This window comes from Rhagoletis pomonella, unplaced genomic scaffold (assembly GCF_013731165.1).
Source record: "Rhagoletis pomonella isolate Grant_MI unplaced genomic scaffold, Rhpom_1.0 Rhpom_scaffold_03953, whole genome shotgun sequence".
NCBI lineage: Eukaryota > Metazoa > Arthropoda > Insecta > Diptera > Tephritidae > Rhagoletis > Rhagoletis pomonella.
The window spans coordinates 1-18634 of NW_023462504.1; the positions used below are offsets into that span (position 1 = coordinate 1).

Below are 18634 nucleotides of genomic sequence, written 5' to 3' on the forward strand. Positions count from 1 at the left end.
ATTGTCGATAGTGAAAAAGCCGGTCCAAAAATATAAAAAGTTAATCAGTAACTTGATGTTCAAAGGTCTTTATAGTGCATAGAAGTAAGAACGCAAAGTGTTAACAAAGTTTAACCAACTCAAATGTTTAACCGATTCCGAATTTCGATGTCACACGTTACTTCACCGCAACTACCACCATCACCACCACCACCGCGCTGCATGAGAAGTGGGAAGTTCAATCGCAAAACTATCACAAGGAATGTGCGACAGCCATCAGAACCAGAATTCAAAGCTGACCATGCCATCAGCGGAAGCGGATTCAATTTTCTACCGTCAATCCTTGTTCATTTATTGGATAGGGCTAACTTTCATTGGTGTCCAGCAGTTTGACCTCAGTCGTGGTGCATTCGAAGATGGCAACAACAATAATGTGAAAGTCACCCAGCACGGCCTGGAGCTAACACAAACGATAAATATACAGCGACAGGAATATTTACAGAAACAATGTGAGACGTTGGGCCATAGTACACACACGTTAGATGATCTGACAGAAGAGCAAATGGATCACATGATTGTGGATAGGGAACACAAGTTTCTGTATTGTTATGTGCCGAAGGTGAGTGTTATTGTGGAGTAGAATAATTATCGCATAAAAAATTTTAGTGTTAAGGTACAATTCAGCACATTTTAAGTTTCTTAGGTAAACTAACAAGCATAAGTGCATATTGATAAACTTATAAGTTTAGAGAATGAATTTTTTTTGCAAACTTAAATTTTCCATCAAAATTAAGATGTTTTCTTTTCTCATAAAAAATTGCTTTGAGCATAAAATCTACCTTACATATCCTCGGTCCCTATGAAGAGTAGCACTATAGTCGTCGAAGACTAGCACATTTCATTATTCGCGTGGAAAAGTCAGTGTAGTCACTTTACCACAATTGTGGTAGATCTACCACATTTTCAATAATTTTACACTTCTACCACAACTACCACATATTTTAAAAAATCTACCACAATTTTACTGGTATGACGCTATTAACCTAGTTTGTCAAGATGTTGCTTTCAAATAAGTTGACCAGCCAATTTTTCCTCAATATGAATGTAAAAGTCACAAAAAATTTTTTGTAAATATTGTGTTAGTTGAAGAGCTGAAGGTGCTGCCAAATTGTGCAATTTCAATACTCTACTTTAAACTGAAATTGTAGCTGTTTACACAACCATCTCAATTTCAATTTCGATGACAGTTTGTTTATTTCTTTGTTGTTGTTTTGTTTTGTCAGGTTTGCTTTGTTTTTACTTGCTTGTTTGACGTTTGTTTTTTTCTTCTTTTTACTCATTAATAATTCACAATACGCAATTTTAAGAGTTGTTTTCGCGAAGTTAAGGCAATTCCGTCGCAATTTCAGGTGACAGTTGTTTGTATGGCGAAATTAAGAATCGCATCGCAGTTTCAGCTGAAACTGAAAAATTCAAAGAGAGCAACTGTGGTGATATAGAGATTCATAGTGTTGAATGTAAACTTTTAAATATTATATAAAACTGTGTGATGAAATGCGTAAATGGTTTAATTTTGCTGAAAGCAACTTAAGACTGTTAAAGTATTTTGACCCACAAATTATTGAAAAAGGTGATATGCAAACTATTTTACCGCTTCTTAAACAATATCCTTTTTTTGAGGGTTTGGAAGAGTCTTTGAACAGCGAGTAGAGAAATTTGATCGTTTTTGACAAAACCAAAGTTCTGGATGACTTGGTCAAAGGTTGGACTGCGCTAGAGAATGAAAAGAAATTTCTTTGACGAATTTATGTTCACTGAATAATCCAAATAACTATATGTGCAATTTGGCAGCCCTTCCTGATAGCACTGCCGGTGATGAAAGATGAATATAATTAAATATTCTAAGTGAAATCGTCTCAGTGTGTTATCAGTGGAAAATCAAATTTTCACTAAAGAAATGTGTGATTTTGAAAATACTTATGTACGTTCGAAAGACCTTATATAATTTTATTTAAAATTTAAATTTTTTGATGGAAAGTTCGTGGCCATAAATATGTAAATAATAACGTATATTCCAACATTTTTCTTATAATTATATACAGTGACGGGCAAAACTGTAACATGTTGTAACACTTTTTACTTCAGCCATCGCTATCTTCCCAAGTTCTAACGACTTTCATACTTTTGTTGTATATTCTTATTGGTACACCTGTACTTCCTCTCTCATAACTCATAGTCAATCCAACAACAATAATAAAACCAGCAGACAAAAATGTAAATTAATGCAAATGTTACAGTTTTGCACTCATATATTTTTAAGAACTTTTTAGCAATTTTCGCAAGAAAAAAGAACTATTAACACAATGTTCAATAAGCTCTTGCTTTTTTTGGTTCCTGGATGTGATTTGGCATACCTTATTTGTATCTCTGTAAAAATTCTGGAGGTATATCCTACGTACGTATAGCAATAACGCGGCTGAAAAACAACAACGCTGCTGGAGCTGGCAGCCTGCCAGCTGAGCTATTCAAGTACGGCGGCGAGGAGTTGATAAGGTGCATGCATCAACTCTTGTGCAGAATATGGTCAGATGAACGCATGCCCGACGACTGGAATTTAAGTGTGCTGTGCCCAATCCACAAGAAAGGTGACCCCGCCATTCGCGCCAACTACCGCGGGATCAGCCTTCTAGGCATAGGTTACAAGGTCTTATCGAGCGTACTGTGTGAAAGACTTAAGGACACAGTGTGGCTTTAGACCTGGCAAATCCACAATAGACCAGGTATTCACATTACGCCAAATCTTGGAAAAGACCCGCGAGAAAAGGATCGACACTCACCACCTATTTGTCGACTTTAAAGCCGCCTTTGACAGCACTAAAAGGAGTTGCCTATACGCCGCTATGTCTGAATTTGGCATCCCCTCAAAACTCATACGGCTGTGTAAAATGACGTTGAGCAATACCACCAGCTCCGTCAGAATTGGAAAAGACCTCTCCGAGCCGTTCGCCACAAAACGGGGTTTCAGACAGGGTGACTCCCTTTCATGTGACTTCTTTAATCTGATGTTGGAGAAGATAATAAGAGCTGAAGAACTGAACCGCTCAGGAACAATTTACTATAAAAGCGTGCAATTGCTGGCTTATGCCGATGACATCGACATCATCGCAAACAAAAACCGCGAAGTCTGTTCTGCCTTTTCCAAGTTGGATAGGGAAGCAAAGCGAATGGGTCTGGTGGTAAACGAGGACAAGACGAAGTATCTCCTGTCATCAAACAAACAGTCAGCACATTCGCGCCTTGGCACCCACGTCACTGTTGACATTTACAATTTCGAGAAAGTAGAGAATTTCGTTTACTTGGGAACCAGCATTAACACCGATAATAATGTCAGCATTGAAATCCAACGTAGAATCACTCTTGCCAACAAGTGCTACTTTGGACTGAGTAGGCAATTCGGGAGTAAAGTCCTCTCTCGACGTACGAAAACCGCGCTCTATAAGTCACTCATCATGCCCGTGCTGGTATATGGCGCAGAAGCATGGACAATGACAACATCCGATGAGGCGGCTCTTGGAGTGTTTGAGAGAAAGATTTTGCGGAAGATTTACGGGCCTTTACGCGTTGGCGACGGCGAGTACCGCAGACGATGGAACGATGAGTTGTATGAGCTTTACAACGATATGGACATAGTGCAGCGAATTAAAATACAGCGGCTCCGCTGGCTTGGTCATGTCGTTCGAATGGACACCGACGCTCCAGCTCTGAAAGTATTCAACTCGGAACCCGCTGGTGGTAGCAGAGGAAGAGGGAGGCCCCCACTGCGATGGAAAGATCAGGTGGAGAAGGACTTGGCTTCACTTGGCGTTTCCAATTGGCGTCAGTTGGCACAGAGAAGAAACGACTGGCGTGCTTTGCTGAACTCGGCCAAAATCGCTTAGGCGGTTACAGCGCCAAAAAAGAAGAAGAAGAATATCCTCCTATACATATATCCTTAGTTTGCTTTCACAGCTCATGTACTCGATTTTACGGACTTGGATACTTAGTAAACTGTTATTAGTTGATTTCGGAAATTCTCTATGAGATTCATGTCCGCGGATTGTGGAGGTCATTTGAAATTAGCAAATTTTTGCTTTTGTATCCAGTCTTGCGAACATATGCAGTGTGTTTCAGCAGAAGCTCTCATTTTTTCGACTACATCTTGCAAATTTTGTTGAAATATGAAAAGATACTGTTCCTTACGCATAATGCGTACGTGATGCGCATGGACTTAATTTGGGGCTTTGATCCAATACCATGCCCGGCCAGCTGATTGAAAGCGATTAATTTAGTTTTGTGAGACCAACTAACCTTCAATTGAAACTTAAAATTGTGTTTTTTATTGTATTCTGAAAGGCCTAACATATCCTAATAGGCAACGGTCCGGTTTTCGTGCGATGCAGCAAAATGCTGCATCACTCGCACATGTACTTTGATCAAATTTGCTTTTTTCTTCTTTTATGATGCCTTTGCGCTCAATTTAGCAATTCTTCGCCTCGGTGTCTATTGATTTGCATTAAAGTTCAATACCTTAACCCTTTTGACCCCAAAGTTGCTTATAAGCAACTTTGATTTTCAGCACCATTTTATTTGAAACAAACGGAACTAACTCATCAAAACACGCATCGAATTGATTAATTGCAGTTCTTAGAAGAAAAAAAAAGAAAACAAAAAAAAGTGTCAGTTGTGTTGCGATCAACATAACTGTAGTGCTTTATTCAGTGTGAAGTCGAGCGAATTGCGCGTGCTGAAATTTTAGTGCAAAAAGTGAAAAATAATTAAAAGTACTTAAAAATCATAATATAAAAAAATAGGTACGCAGTTTGAACGCTCAGAATTGAAATGAAAAATAAGTAGTAAAATATTTAATAAAAGTTGCATTGTTGCCGGCGAATATTTTTTTCTTTACTGAAGTTGCTTGTAAGCAACTTTGGGCAACGGTGGTAGCAAACACATTGAAATCGAAGACATGAACAAACCACGAAAAGGACTTTGTGTAGCAGATATAGAAGCAGTTCTGGAGTTTGACTGGGACGAATCTTCTGATGAAGAGTGCGAAGAAGATTAGGCCGAGTTTTTAGAGAAAAATTTGAAAGATGTTTTGGAGAAAGGTGAGGAAATCGAGATCGACTTGTTAGAAGCTATCGCCACTGAAGAACGTGCTGAAGAGTATCCAGAGTGTTCAGAAATTCCTGTCGTTGAAAAAGTAGACTTGTCTACATTGCGATGGAGGAAAAAACCATTTGGTGTAAAAGACATACCATTAGAAAATCCTGTAGAAGATGTTCAAATGGTGAATAGACCAATAGAGTGTTTCAGATCGTTTTTCGATGATGCAGTTATTGAGCTGATTGTAAAAGAGACTAACTTATATGCACTTCAAGAGTCTGGGTCTGAACTTAAATGCACTAAATAGTGAACTCCTGTATTTATGCAATAATGCTTCATTTTGTTTCAATAATTAGTATTTGTTATATTATTGGTTATTGTTTCTGATAAATAATAATTTGACGCACAATAAAATGTGTTTAATGTTTACAAAAATTCTACTACGCTGTGTTAGAGATATACCACAGTTTTTATTAACAATCTACCACTCATTTGGTTTCTGAAGTGACAACACTGGGAAGAGTAGCACATTTCAGATTGTCGTGTGGAACACAAAACTTAAAGCTTAGTTAGTCTAGACTTAAATTAATCATCAATGATTACTCAACACGTCAGCTTAAGCCAGAAGCGGAAATATTTTGTTTTTGTATTTTCTTTTTCAGCTGTTTGACAGTTTACTGCCTAAACTGCCACATCAGAAAAATGCATGCAGAAAAATATGTTTGCGTTCATTTATTTTTAAGAAATGCAAAAACCAGAATCTGGAAAGCCTGATTCTCTCACCGCTCCCAATTTCCGCAAGGCCGTAACTTAAGAATCTAAAACCTACAGGTTCTTAAGTTACTTACGGTAAGTTAAGTTTTAATTAACCGCCAACACAGTTTCTCATATAACAGGTTGGCCAAAATATTAAGTTAAGTTAAGTTACTGGAATTAAGTCTAGACTAGCTGAGCTTTTACATGGATTTTATAATTATTTCACTTGGGCCAAGTTGAAAGTTTAATGTTGTGTTTGCAGCTTTCCGGCCGGTTATTTTAAATAAAACAAACGTTTACTTTTCTTTTCAAAGACATTTCGAGATTTTTTCGAGAGACGTGTTTTTGGTACTTTTCGGAGCTATTCATCAATATCTCATGAAAAAATCTCCCAATTAACGTAAGCGATCTACAGTTCGAATGGTATTGAAGTGCCTCTGACAAAAATATATAACTTCTGGCGTCGTGGCAAAAAATCATTAAAAATTAACGCGAGTTTTTAACCACTTAAAACTTGCACTGGTTTTAATTGCATAACCGATGTACCAGCATACCCTGAATTTTTCTAAAAGTTCAGGCTAAAAAGTAAAATATGTAGATAAACATTTATTGAATTTTTCTAAATTCTGTATAAAGTTTGACTTATGTGGTTTTGGTTAAAGAATGAACATGCTTTTATAAAAAAAATAGACTTGAAAAACATTGCAAATATTTAACAAAAATCACCATGCTTTCACTTTTAATAACCAGTTTGTTTTTTCTTGGTATTTTATACTACGTAAATTTACATATTTATGAAAGTGTATAGGTTATATATTTTTTAATTGTCCTGCATTTTCTATTCATATTTATAGTCACCGTAGTTATGACGCATATTCGCGTTTGCCTCAAGGAACAATTATTTATAAATAGGAAAAACAAACCGCCTAAATCGCCATTGTGACAAAAATGAGATTTGGTAACCCTGAACTCCGGGCATTGAGATTTATGCATAAGAATCGTAAAATCGGTATTAAAACAACAGCTTTGTAAAGTAATTGCTAGAGAAAATACCGCCTATCCAGGCAATGCCTTCAAAAAAACCTGTTGTTCCGCTCTCCTGTAAAATTTGAGTGCCGTAAGATTGGCGGTTTTTGCAATTAGTCGATGGGCGGTTTTGCAAAAAAATCGACGATATACTTCCCTACATATTATATTATTAATAACAAATAAGACAATACAAAAAAGTTGTATTTATTACAACTACTTTGATATTTAACAATTAATTTATCATCAAACATGAAATAAACACATTATTGAGACACGCTAATTAGGAAATTCATACGCCGTTTTATTTGTCGTAGCCCTGTTGTATTGTTTCAGCACAGCAAATATATGCGAGGTGTGAACACCTCATGATCTTTTTATGTATGCTATTTCTATAAAATTTAAACTTGTTCAGCTGATTACGCCAAAAGACTTTCATAAACGTTTGAAAATTAAAATGCTGCGGAAGAGTGAAAAATCACAAATTACACTGGATCACAAATTTTAATTTGGTTTTTGTTCTTCAGACGCCACTATCCAAATTGTATGTAGAAGCGCCCGCGGATTCCAAAAATCGATTTATTTTTTTATTCCATGGATACGTTTTCGATATATTTTCAATTTACCGTTATTCATCATAAAACATGAACCAATTTAATAAACTGAAAATGAAATACGAACAATGAAAGCTAAGAAAATGTTCCATAAACCGTGTGTAAGTCACTTTCTGATAGTTTCTGACAAATTAATTAATCATTCCAGTTTTTTTTTTGATGAAAAAAATAAAAAAATCTAATTTTAACAGGAGAAAAATTAAAAAACTATTAGGTTCTGGTAAAATTTTTGCAGTTGTGTTACAAACAAATCAAGTTACTAATGAAGTGTTTCCTCGTATCTTCATAAAAAAAAATCTGGAATGATTCATTAATTTGTCAGAAACTGTCTGACGTATGGAAAAGTGATGTACGAGTATATACCTATGTAGAATCTTGTTAGCTTTCATTTTCCGTATTTCATATTAAGATTGATAAATTGGTTCGCAAGATATACGTGATTAAGTGTATCCACTTTTTGTTTTAAGCTGAATAACGGTAAATTGAAAATATCTTGACATCTTATCCATAGAATAAAAAATTAAGTCGATTCTCGGAATCAGCGAGCAATTCTTTATAGGAATTGGATAGCGGCATCCACTGAGCATTTTTGCTGTAAACCAGCGTTATTGCTGCCATATGTGAAAAATATGCACTAGAATTTTCAATGATGGCATTCAGTAAGTGAAATATTTGGAAATATACATTTTAATGTATCTATGTTGGTTTCAGGTGACGAAGAAGAGAAGGAAGAACTGCAAATCGTAGAAGTATTCACTTTGGATTACCAAAATCAACTGAATATGGGTTGAAGAATATGGGTAATGAAAGATTTTGTTAAATGATGGGCGTTACAACGGTGGAGTTTTCTTATATTTTAAAGATCATTAAGGATAACGACGTTTTTAAAAATAAACTCAGTCCAGCACAACTTCCGGTAGATATACAACTGAAAATTGTGCTTTGCCGTTTAGAATCATCAGGCGAAGGGCTTTCCATTCGCAAAGTAGTGTCTCTCTTTGGTGGAACCGAAATTTCATTAGCTGAAGCCCCTGAAAAGGACCATGTGCTTTTATTTTAACGCAAACGGCACTATGCTATAAGAATGCAGGATATGTGCAGTGTTGCCAGAACTTTTTGGACCAACCGGCTAAATTAGCAAAAAAAAAACGGCTAAAAGCGGCTAAACTGCTTCACCTAAATTTCACATGTTTTATTTAAATAAATCACAAGTAGAAATACTAGTTTTGGAGAGTAGTTGCAAATTCAAGCTGGAAAAATTTGCCAGCAAGAATTTGCAATTACGAAAACATGATTGTGGTTGGATTTTTTGTCGACGATAATTTGAATAAACAAGTTCGCTAAATTTAAAAATTTACAAACTTGAGCGATTTTAAAATGAAAAATGTAAGTAAATACTTGTTTACTTAATTAATTTAGTTAATTCCAATGATTTGAAAGGTATTCGGCTGAAAAAAACTGTATTCGTAATCGGAATGCTATCTCAACCAGAGTCGATATAGGATACCCGACAGTTACTACGACAAAGAAATTGAAACGTAGGTTGAAGAAAGTCGGACGAACAAAAAATATACTTGTAGATCCCGTTTTTTGTCCCTTTGAAAGAATTTTAAAAATTCTGTACAAATTTCTTTTGTCTGCAATGCAACTGCCAACTTGGCTCAAACCTTTTGGCCCCTTTTTTACATCAAACGGCACTTAATTTTGCAATTCGGCACAAAGTGCCAAATTGCATTTTTGAAAAATAGTAACATTTCAATACATTTTTGTGAAATCCTTTGCTTGTACTTCCTTTTCTCAACTAAAATTTTCTCATATCTATGATGTATTCAACTGGTTTATCTTACTTTGGCATTGGACTTTTGATTTAGGAATGTGCTTCTAATTTTAATGCTAAATGGGAAGAATTAAAAGGAATGACACCTTTTTTGTCACTTTTATTTTTCTATTTGACACATTTTGGCACTTTTTTATCCTTAATATGACACTTTATAGCTAAGTATTTTTGCGTTCGTGCAGAAATTTGGAAGTTTCTCTACTTGAGAGAGAATTTGGAACAATTTTTTTCTTACTATCTGATATTTTGAGTGATAATTCTCGCTGGATTTTCGACGAACAAACCCATTGTTTTGCTTTACATAGAAATTTGTGCTCTTTTATTTTCATTTTGACGCATTTCAGTGTTGGTTCTTTTAATTCAAGTTGGTTTCGGTTTTTGGAATTTAAATAAGTTCTCAGCAAAAAAAAGTTTGTTTAAAAAAATGCATATGTGTAGCCCTTGAAAATATCCATTTTTCCCTCACCTTAAACCTTTAAGCGTGGGCAACAATGTTGTTTTGCAATTAAGGCTTTCTAACATGTTGAACATGTGGTGAGTTTACCTTCTTTCTGTTTAGTTTATTTGGTTAAAATCTAAATCTTTTTCGGACAAATGCCAAAAAAAAAATGCAAGTTTCTGATCAGGCACACGGCAGAGAGGTCATACACAAGTACTACCCAGTAGATAACTTCAGGAGTTAAAATCTCATCCAAAAGGCCTTTCTGAAAGTTATTCCTTTCTCCTTAAGTTTTTTATGGAGTGGCACAAATTGAAGGGCCTCCGCATTCGCTATTCAAAAAAGAGCTTTCAGAAGGGCTTCTGTAGTACGTGTTTTGAAGAAGTTGTTTGCAAGTTTTCCTTAATTCATAAAACTCATACTTTAAGGAATTTGTTTAAGGTTCATATTAAATAGTTTTATTTAGACTTAAAATTCATATTGAATCTTATTTGTAATTCTAAGTAAATTTTAAATAGGAAACACCTTTATAGGAAGCATGCAGGGAAACACTTTTTTCAGTCGATGTTGCGTAAGTCTTTTAGATCGGCTTCGCTTAAGACATCCTACCTAATTATCTTCACGTTATGCATATACAAGTTGGCAAAAATGATCATGCAGCGTGTTGTAGGATATGCGGAAATTTGCTAATGGTGGTAAGGAAAACATTCAAGACCACTTAAAGGTGCCGCTTTTTCCAAGTTACGTCACCGTCAGGAGAAATTTTTTCTTTCATGATAAAACAAAAAATTCATAACTTGAGCGTTTCATCATCATCACTCGTTCAGCTCTAGGGATTGTGGCACAAAACTACATTGCTTATAATATTAGAATCAAAGCAACTGTACTTATAGAGAATACATTGGCACCATATTCGCTTGTATCTTCGTTTTTTATTTGGATGACAAGTGTCCTGGTCGATGGGTTCAGGATTATCGCAGCCCTACGCTACGGCATTCTATAGAAAAAATATATATTCGCTTAAAAAAAAATATGCGAAATCGGCCTGATTTTATATAACCCTGCCTGAGATGAAAATTTTCTCCGCGATAAGGCTAGTAGCCATTTCTAACAGATTTTGGATCGCTTAGTCAAAAATGGAAACATATACACATTTGAATTTTAAGAATACAAGGCAAATAGCAAAATCGGCTAAAAACGGCTACTTTTTTTTTAAAAACGGCTAAACCGGAATTCTCCGGCTGTTTGCTATCGCAACCAACTAAATTTAGCCGGAAAATGACTAAAATGGCAACACTGGATATGTGGTTATAAATTGCGTATAAGACAGGCAACAGTTGGCTACCTGGGAAGTGTTCATGATGCGAAAAATTTTTCCAATTGCCCACTCGCAAAATATCCTGGGCATGAATCACTTTACTTTGAAACGATAGTCGTTCAAACGATGCTAACAAAACGACGTAGTCAAAGCACTGATCTACATACATGATATGTACATACATATTTGTATGTACGTCTCAAGACGACATCAGACTTTGTGTTGAAAAATTAATTTTTTAGAAATTCTTTCTTTCTCTAGCGGTTTATCGTTTCTCTATTATTGGTTGACAACCCCAATTTACAAAAGTCCGCGTCGGTTTGAAAGCAGCAGAAATGTAAGATTTGTATTCTTTTTATATTCTTAAATAATTGTTATTATTTAAACCCGTTTTCTTTTGTAGCACTTCGAAGAGGAGTGGTATTAAAAGGTATGAATTTTACTTAACTTGAATTAATTTTAATAGAACTTTTTGAAGATACTTTTACGACTGTGAAGAAAATGTCCGCCAACGAAACGACATACAATTTCACTGAAAAAATAATAATTTTAATTAATTAATCAATCTTTTCGGCTAAAGTGGACCACCTAAATGGACCACTAGTGGACACAAAATGAACCACTATTAAAAGTTTAAGAGTTTTGTTATATAGAACTAGTTCTACCCTGTATCTGTAACATGCAACATGTGAATTCTTTTTTGTTAAAAAGAGATAATAAATAAAAAAATGTTTTTTATAAGTGTATGTAAATGTATGTATAATTAGAAATACTATTTCTTTATGACTTTTGACCATTTATTTTTTCCTTATTTATTTATAATTTACTTTTTACAAAAATTTAGTTTATACTACAACCTACCAAAGAGACAAGATTTATTAACAATCGCCAACTTTCAAAAAAGTGACATCAAAATTTCAAACTTTTCAATCCGAATTTCTAGAAAAAACTCGGGTATACACTTGTGTAGCCCATTAAATTTTAGTATCGTATTGAGCTAGGAATTTGCGTTGATTTTTTTTTGTGTAAAAAAAAATTATAAACATACTTTGTATGGAAGAAAATGTGTAATACCGATAGCAATTCAGGCACATTTCACTTCGATCGTCTTCGAAACACTTCGATTTTTCAAGCGCTTCGCTTCCTTCAAAAATTCGCTCGCGGCAACACTGAGCAAGACAATCTCGACACGATATCGTTCAGACGATTATCGTCATACGTGATTCAACCCTGGGCGTTTTTTGTCAAGTTGTCAGTGGATTGCAGGAGACAGTGCGTATCTTTTGAAATCATTTCTAATAACACCATTCTGAATAGTGTGCTACAGAATAAATAGAAAAATTTAATAAACACTTTTTTAAATACCGTGTTCGAGCTGAAAACTGCTTCGGTATTCTAAAAGAAAAATACGGAGCTTTTAGGAATTAAAATTTAGAATGCATACTGAACAAAACACAAAAGAATGTAATAACTGGATCATGGTGTGCTGCATTTTGCACAATATTTTAATCAGTTTCAATAACCCAGACCAGGAAATCAGCATTCAGCTTCGTTGTAATTTGATACCGTCAACCAACATAAGAAATAGTTTATTGCATTTCATTCTAAATAATCCAAATGTGTAATGTTATTACCTGAGAATTCTGAATTAAAAAATTGTTTTTTTTTTATTTAAATGTATTTCTTAAAGAGCAACAAAAATAGCAAGTTTCAATAACACATTTAATTTATTTAAGCATAAAATATTTACACACACATACATAAGGCGTGTTTTTTTACACGAATACGTATCTGCACTTAAAATTGCATGGAGCTCTAAGCGACAAACTTTATGTGCGCTTATGAATAGTTGTCGATAAAATCAAAATTACTTGTTTTGAAATGGAAATTGTCGATGATCGTGTAAAAAAACACAGCCTTACATACATATGAACGAAATATAGCAGTGGGACATTTTGACCAGTTTTCATAATCTTTTTTTCCATTGAATAATTTTTCTTAGATTTATAATAAAGTCTAGCTCATCATGTACGTAAACCATATAGATCCAATTTTCTAGCTTTATACAAAAATTAGAAAAATTCTCCATACTTCAATGGAAAAAATGCGTAACACCGTAATTGGATTCTTGCTATTATACTAAAATTGAAAGGATTACAAAACTGCCTATCGAAATTATTTTTAGAAGTTCAATTTAAAAGTTTGCAATTAGATGAAGCCTTGCAAAATTTTTCTAATTTTTGTACAAATTTAGAAATGTTGATTTATATGGTTTTTGTACATAATGAGCTAGGGTTTAATATAAAATTAATAAACATTAAAAAATAGTTAAATAATATACTGGTCAAAAGTCCCACTGCACGATGGTCTGGAATTAATTTTTTTGGCATAAATTCCAATAAAAGTAACTAATTTAAAAAAATGAGGTATGCAGTATTATTGGAGATATTTTAGCTGTCCAAAATATGCAAAAAATAAACTTGGCAATCCTGTTCTATTTATGAGCTTTCAAAAGTGACGCCTCTGGAGCATGATAAAAGCCATTTGGCTTTTAAAAAATTATGACATTTCATCAAATTCATGCTACCTGATCACTAGAAGAAATATTTTTTTTAAAGCAGAAGATTTTATCAGTACATTCAAAGATGTGGAATATGATGGACTTGAAAATTATGCCGGCTACATAATTTCGAAAATGGGATTGATGACTAGTTTCAGAACGCATGAAGAAAGTGATCAAAATTATACTTACATATCGTCGTTTAAAGCAGGGTTGTTGCGAATATTCGCATTCGCAACCGCGGAGCTTCCGCATTAATTTTAACATTCGCATTCGCAAAAATCAATGCGGAATGCGAATATTGAAGAGACCGAAAATTACAGTTTTTGTTTACGAGTTAAGCTTGGCCAAATATTTGTTATTCCGAAATTAAAGTACTTTCCGGATAATAAACAAATCGCTTATCCAAATTAAACAAGTTTGGTATCAAATGAAAGAGGACTTAAATAGCTTTAAAACTGAAATGTCTAAACGAGGAAAGCCACATATTGAAAAATATTTCAATAAAAAAGGTTAATTAATAACCATAGAACAAGTCTTGGGTCAGGTATGTATTTATTTCAATTCCTTTAGTATTAGATTATATAAAAAAAAATATAAATCGAGGTGGTAATCTCCGTTCGTTTTATCTGTTTAAAAGCTATTTCGGTCCTCTTTCATATGATACCAAATTTTTTTAATTTGGATAAGCGGTTTGTTTATTATCCGGAAAGGACGTTTATTTCGGAACAAAAAATATTAGGCCAAATTTAACTCGTAAAAAAATAACAGTTATTTTCGGTCCTAGAATATTATGCAAGTGCACTGATAACACGTATATCTGACCAGTCACAGAAGAAGGCATTAAAAATGAATTACAAAAACTAAAATCGAAAAACGCTGATGACTTGGCAGGTTCTCCGAATTCCGAAACAACCAAAAGTGTTTAGGCGCGTCTGCTAACACCGGGCGCCTAAATACATGTTATGTACTGCTGCATGTGCAAAAATTTCCTTTATGCAATTTATGAAATTTTTGCACATGCATTTCTCAACTGCCATTGTAATTTCTTAAGTTTTAATTAGATGGCACTTCAAAGTATGCTCGGCCTAGTCTGATGCATCCTCCGGACACTGCTTCCGGAGCATTTTGCGGACTGCTTACAACCATGCAGAGGTGGATGGCTTACAACCATGCAGAGGTAGTAAACGAACCACCTTTTTTGAACCAATAAATATTATTTTTTTTTATATAAATATACTAGCAGACCCGGCGAACTTCGTCCCGCCCAAAATTTTTATATATTTTATTGAAACTTTTTGGGGCAACATTTTTACCAACAATTCACGTTAACGATTTCCATTGGCACATTTGTCTGCTAAGATTAAGGTTTGGTGGTTATTTGCCGCTTTAAATAAACTAAGGAAAGTGTTATATCCGTTCTTGAAATTCTCCAATTGTGCGGCATTTCATAGCACGGTTATTCCCAAAGCGAAATAAATTTTTTCCTCTTCACTCCCTAGCGGCAACAATAACCCGGTGCTATAGTGAATGTCCTAGAAGCTTTACAGTATAGTAGGTGGCAATTTCAAAATGGATGCGAATCATTGTTCTACAGAAATGCAATATACATATACTTATTTCAGACGAAATACCTTAAAAGTTTGAACGCACAATAATATTGGAAAATCACATCCATTGGGCCAATTGCAACGCAGGAGCGTTCGATATACTCAATGGTGCAACAGGTCGATTTAATCTTACCTTCACGGGCCCTTTTCTCACTTGGCTACTTTTAGTAATAGCTCGACTTCAGCACCACTTGGCAGCACGTTTTTGCAATAGTATTGCATACATATTTAAAACATTAGCCAAATCGGATCATAAATAAGATTTTTAGTAATAACTCAACTACAGCGCCAACTGTCGGATTAAATTGTGAAACTAAACCATCCAGAGACCCACTCAAATACACAAAAAGTTTCGTTAAAATCCGTACAACCATTTAGGAGGAGATCACTCACAAACACACCTACAGAAGAATAAAAAAAATTCATTCAAAGATAGCTAAAGGTCGGTACGTTTGTAGGCCTCACACCCCTTTTCAAATAGCCCAAATTTTCTCCATGAGTATGGGCTTGATTTCAACTATATACATATCTCCATACGAAGTTCCAGTACTGTACCATGAATACTTTCAGAGATATGCAGTATAAAAATTCGAATTATATGGGAGGAGCCACGCCCCCCTTTCCAACAGCTGCCCTCTTTCTTCATGAGTATGCGATTGATTTCGTATATCTCCAGTAAGTTCCTGAACTCTACCATGAACACTTCCAAAGAAAGGCAGTATGAAAAATTCGGTTTGTATGTAGTTCCAATTTTTCTCCAAGAGTATGCGATTTATTTCGTACATCTCCATACAAAACTCTAGAACTCTACCAAAAAATTTCCAGAGATAAGAGTATGAAAAATTCGGCTTGTATGGGAGATGTCACACCCCTTTTTTACTATAGCTAAAATTTTTCTCCAAGGGTATGCGATTTATTTCGTATATCTCCATACCAATTTCCAAAACTCTACCATGCACACTTTCAGAGATATGTAGCATGAGAAATTCGGTTTGTATGGGAAGTGCCACGCCCCCTTTACATATAGATTTTTTTCAGCCTAAAACCATCCTTGGGACACGTGCGGCAGGTGGCAGTTTCAAAAAAATCGGTTCAGCCGCTCTCGAGCCTTGCGAAAACTAACAAACGGCTTTCTAAATATAAATTAGTTGAGATGTATTATATATTATAAATATATTTTGACAGTATCCGCTGCTTCTGATTGGCGCAAAAAAATCTTGCCTAGTGACGAATTCGCCCCTTGATATGGTCGTTACTTAAAGCTATTTATATTCGAAATAGCATGAAAATTGGAAAACAGGAATCTATAAGCTTATCCAGGCAAAAAGCTACCTATGTACCGAATTTTAAGCAAATCGGACCATAAATACGATTTCTTCGAACAGAACGGTCCCTGGTCCACTTCCCAGAAAAAATGGGTCATATATGCTAATATATGCAAAAAAGCTACTTACGTACTAAATTTTAAGCAAATCGGACTATAATGAGATTTTTTCGAATAGACCGGTCCCTGGTCCACCTACCCGAAAAAAAGTAAAATTTTTTTAACCTAAAACATGGTGGTTACCGAAAGCTATTTGTATACAAAATTTCATGAAAATCGGTCCAGCCGTTCGCGAGATTACCTGTTACAAAAAAAAGGGACTTCTCTTTATATAATTAGTATAGATACATGCAAACATACTGGTCTCCCCTCTCACTGATTCTTTGATTATTCAAAAATAATGAGAATGAATAATTCTTGGGAAAACAACGGTATTTAAACAACGATCGTGCCATGATGCTAGATTGTGAAGATGGAAGTCAGGATGATACATCCGACATTTGCGGACGTTCTTCGTGTAAAAAATGACGTTTTTTTAACTTCCTAGTAATTTTTCTCTGTTACTAAATCTTGTAAGTAGACCTGATTTTGAATTATTTTCTTAATAAATCTTTACAAGCTTTGTGTTTTGCAGCAACTACTTCAAAAGATATTTATTCTTTGCGCACAGATGACTTAAATATGATGCATACCACCCAGCAAAAAATCGGTAATCGCTTTTAGTGGTAACGTGTTCTAGAAGGCATAGCGTTGTAATGCCTTCGAATTTTTTCAGTTCTTTTAGGCATTGCCTAATGCAAAGTAGAACGTCCTACACTATTTTATTTATTTCACTTCTTTGTTTCATTTCGGGGAATGAAAAGTAGAATGTCCTATAATATTTCGTTTTTAATTCACTTCTTTGCTTCATTTCGGGGAATGCAAAGTAGAATGGCCTACAATATTTTATTTGTTTCGCTTCTCTGCTTCATTTCAGGAAATGCAAAGTAGAATCTCCTACGATATTTTTTTTTTATTTCGCTTCTTTGCTTTATTTCGGGGAATGCAAAGTAGAATGCTGCATCGTAGTCAGCTGAAAAATAGAATGAATATCCAAAAATTCTTTTTCTACCGTTGCCTTCTGTGGAAATTTGTCTCGCATAAAAATCATGTTTTGCTTTGTTCAATTTGCAGCGAAGTTGATGATTTATAAAAATTTTAATTAATTTTAATCTTTTAAGACATTTTCTGATTTCAATTTAATATAAATAAGTATGTACTTATCTAGGCATTCTACATTAGTATCTCTGTAAGGCTTTCTTTGTTCGCTTCTCTGGATTATGTTTAACCATGCATTCTCCCTTCGTTTGAAGGTAATGCTGCGGGTAAGGGCTTACCGCCACTGACATGCCCATGTTAAAAGAAGGCCTTCTTGAAGCGCAAGGGTAAGCGATTCCCATCGCCTAGCTCGTTTCCACTTTCGTTTGTGTTGTAATCGTGTTTTTTGCTGGGCAAGCGTACGCGCATTTTTTTTTTTTATTCTTGAACTAAGGATTCCGTGTTCAAAGGCTGGTTGTGTAAACACTTCAGGGTACGAGGCTTATTGTAAAGTTTGCAATTGCACATTAAAAGCCAAATCAGGACGAGCTGTTCTCTTGCAACACGCACGCTCGCAAAAGCATCAAAAAAGCTGTAGCAGCATAAAAAGTCAGAAAAAGGAGGCGACTTTTTTAAGACTTCAGTGAAAATGTAATGAACGCAAAAAAGGCTGAAATATTGCTATGCTCCTTCTTAACAGAACGTAATTTAGCATTCTCGACAAACGACCCCCTTACCAAATGTCTACAAGGAAAAAAATTATTTTAAATCAAAATCAGCCCCTTTAAAATTGCACATTATTGCCCTGAAATTTAATGGGCTATCAAACTGCATACTCAAAAAAATTCTAAAAATCTAAATAAAAAGTTGAAAATCTAGCTGAAGCTTTGCAGATTTTTTACAATTTTTGCACAAAGTTTGAAATGTGGATTTATATTTTGTTTGTTAT

At 34.7% G+C, this 18634-nt stretch overlaps 1 protein-coding gene across 1 annotated transcript; it reads left to right on the top strand.

The window, feature by feature from the left end:
• The first annotated feature begins 6 nt into the window (after positions 1-6).
• LOC118754472 lies at positions 7-8626 on the top strand. The gene is made up of 2 exons (XM_036489349.1): positions 7-598; positions 8232-8626. The coding sequence occupies exons 1-2, from the start codon at positions 242-244 to the stop codon at positions 8265-8267; spliced, it is 393 nt and encodes a 130-aa protein (XP_036345242.1). The 5' UTR covers positions 7-241; the 3' UTR covers positions 8268-8626.
• Positions 8627-18634: the final 10008 nt, after the last annotated feature.

Bases quoted from the DNA above. Each gene is read 5' to 3' on its own strand.
- LOC118754472 (XM_036489349.1), top strand. From the start codon at position 242: ATGTGCGACAGCCATCAGAACCAGAATTCAAAGCTGACCATGCCATCA. The intron at 599-8,231 runs GTGAGTGTTATT...TGTTGGTTTCAG, and splicing joins TGTATTGTTATGTGCCGAAG to GTGACGAAGAAGAGAAGGAA.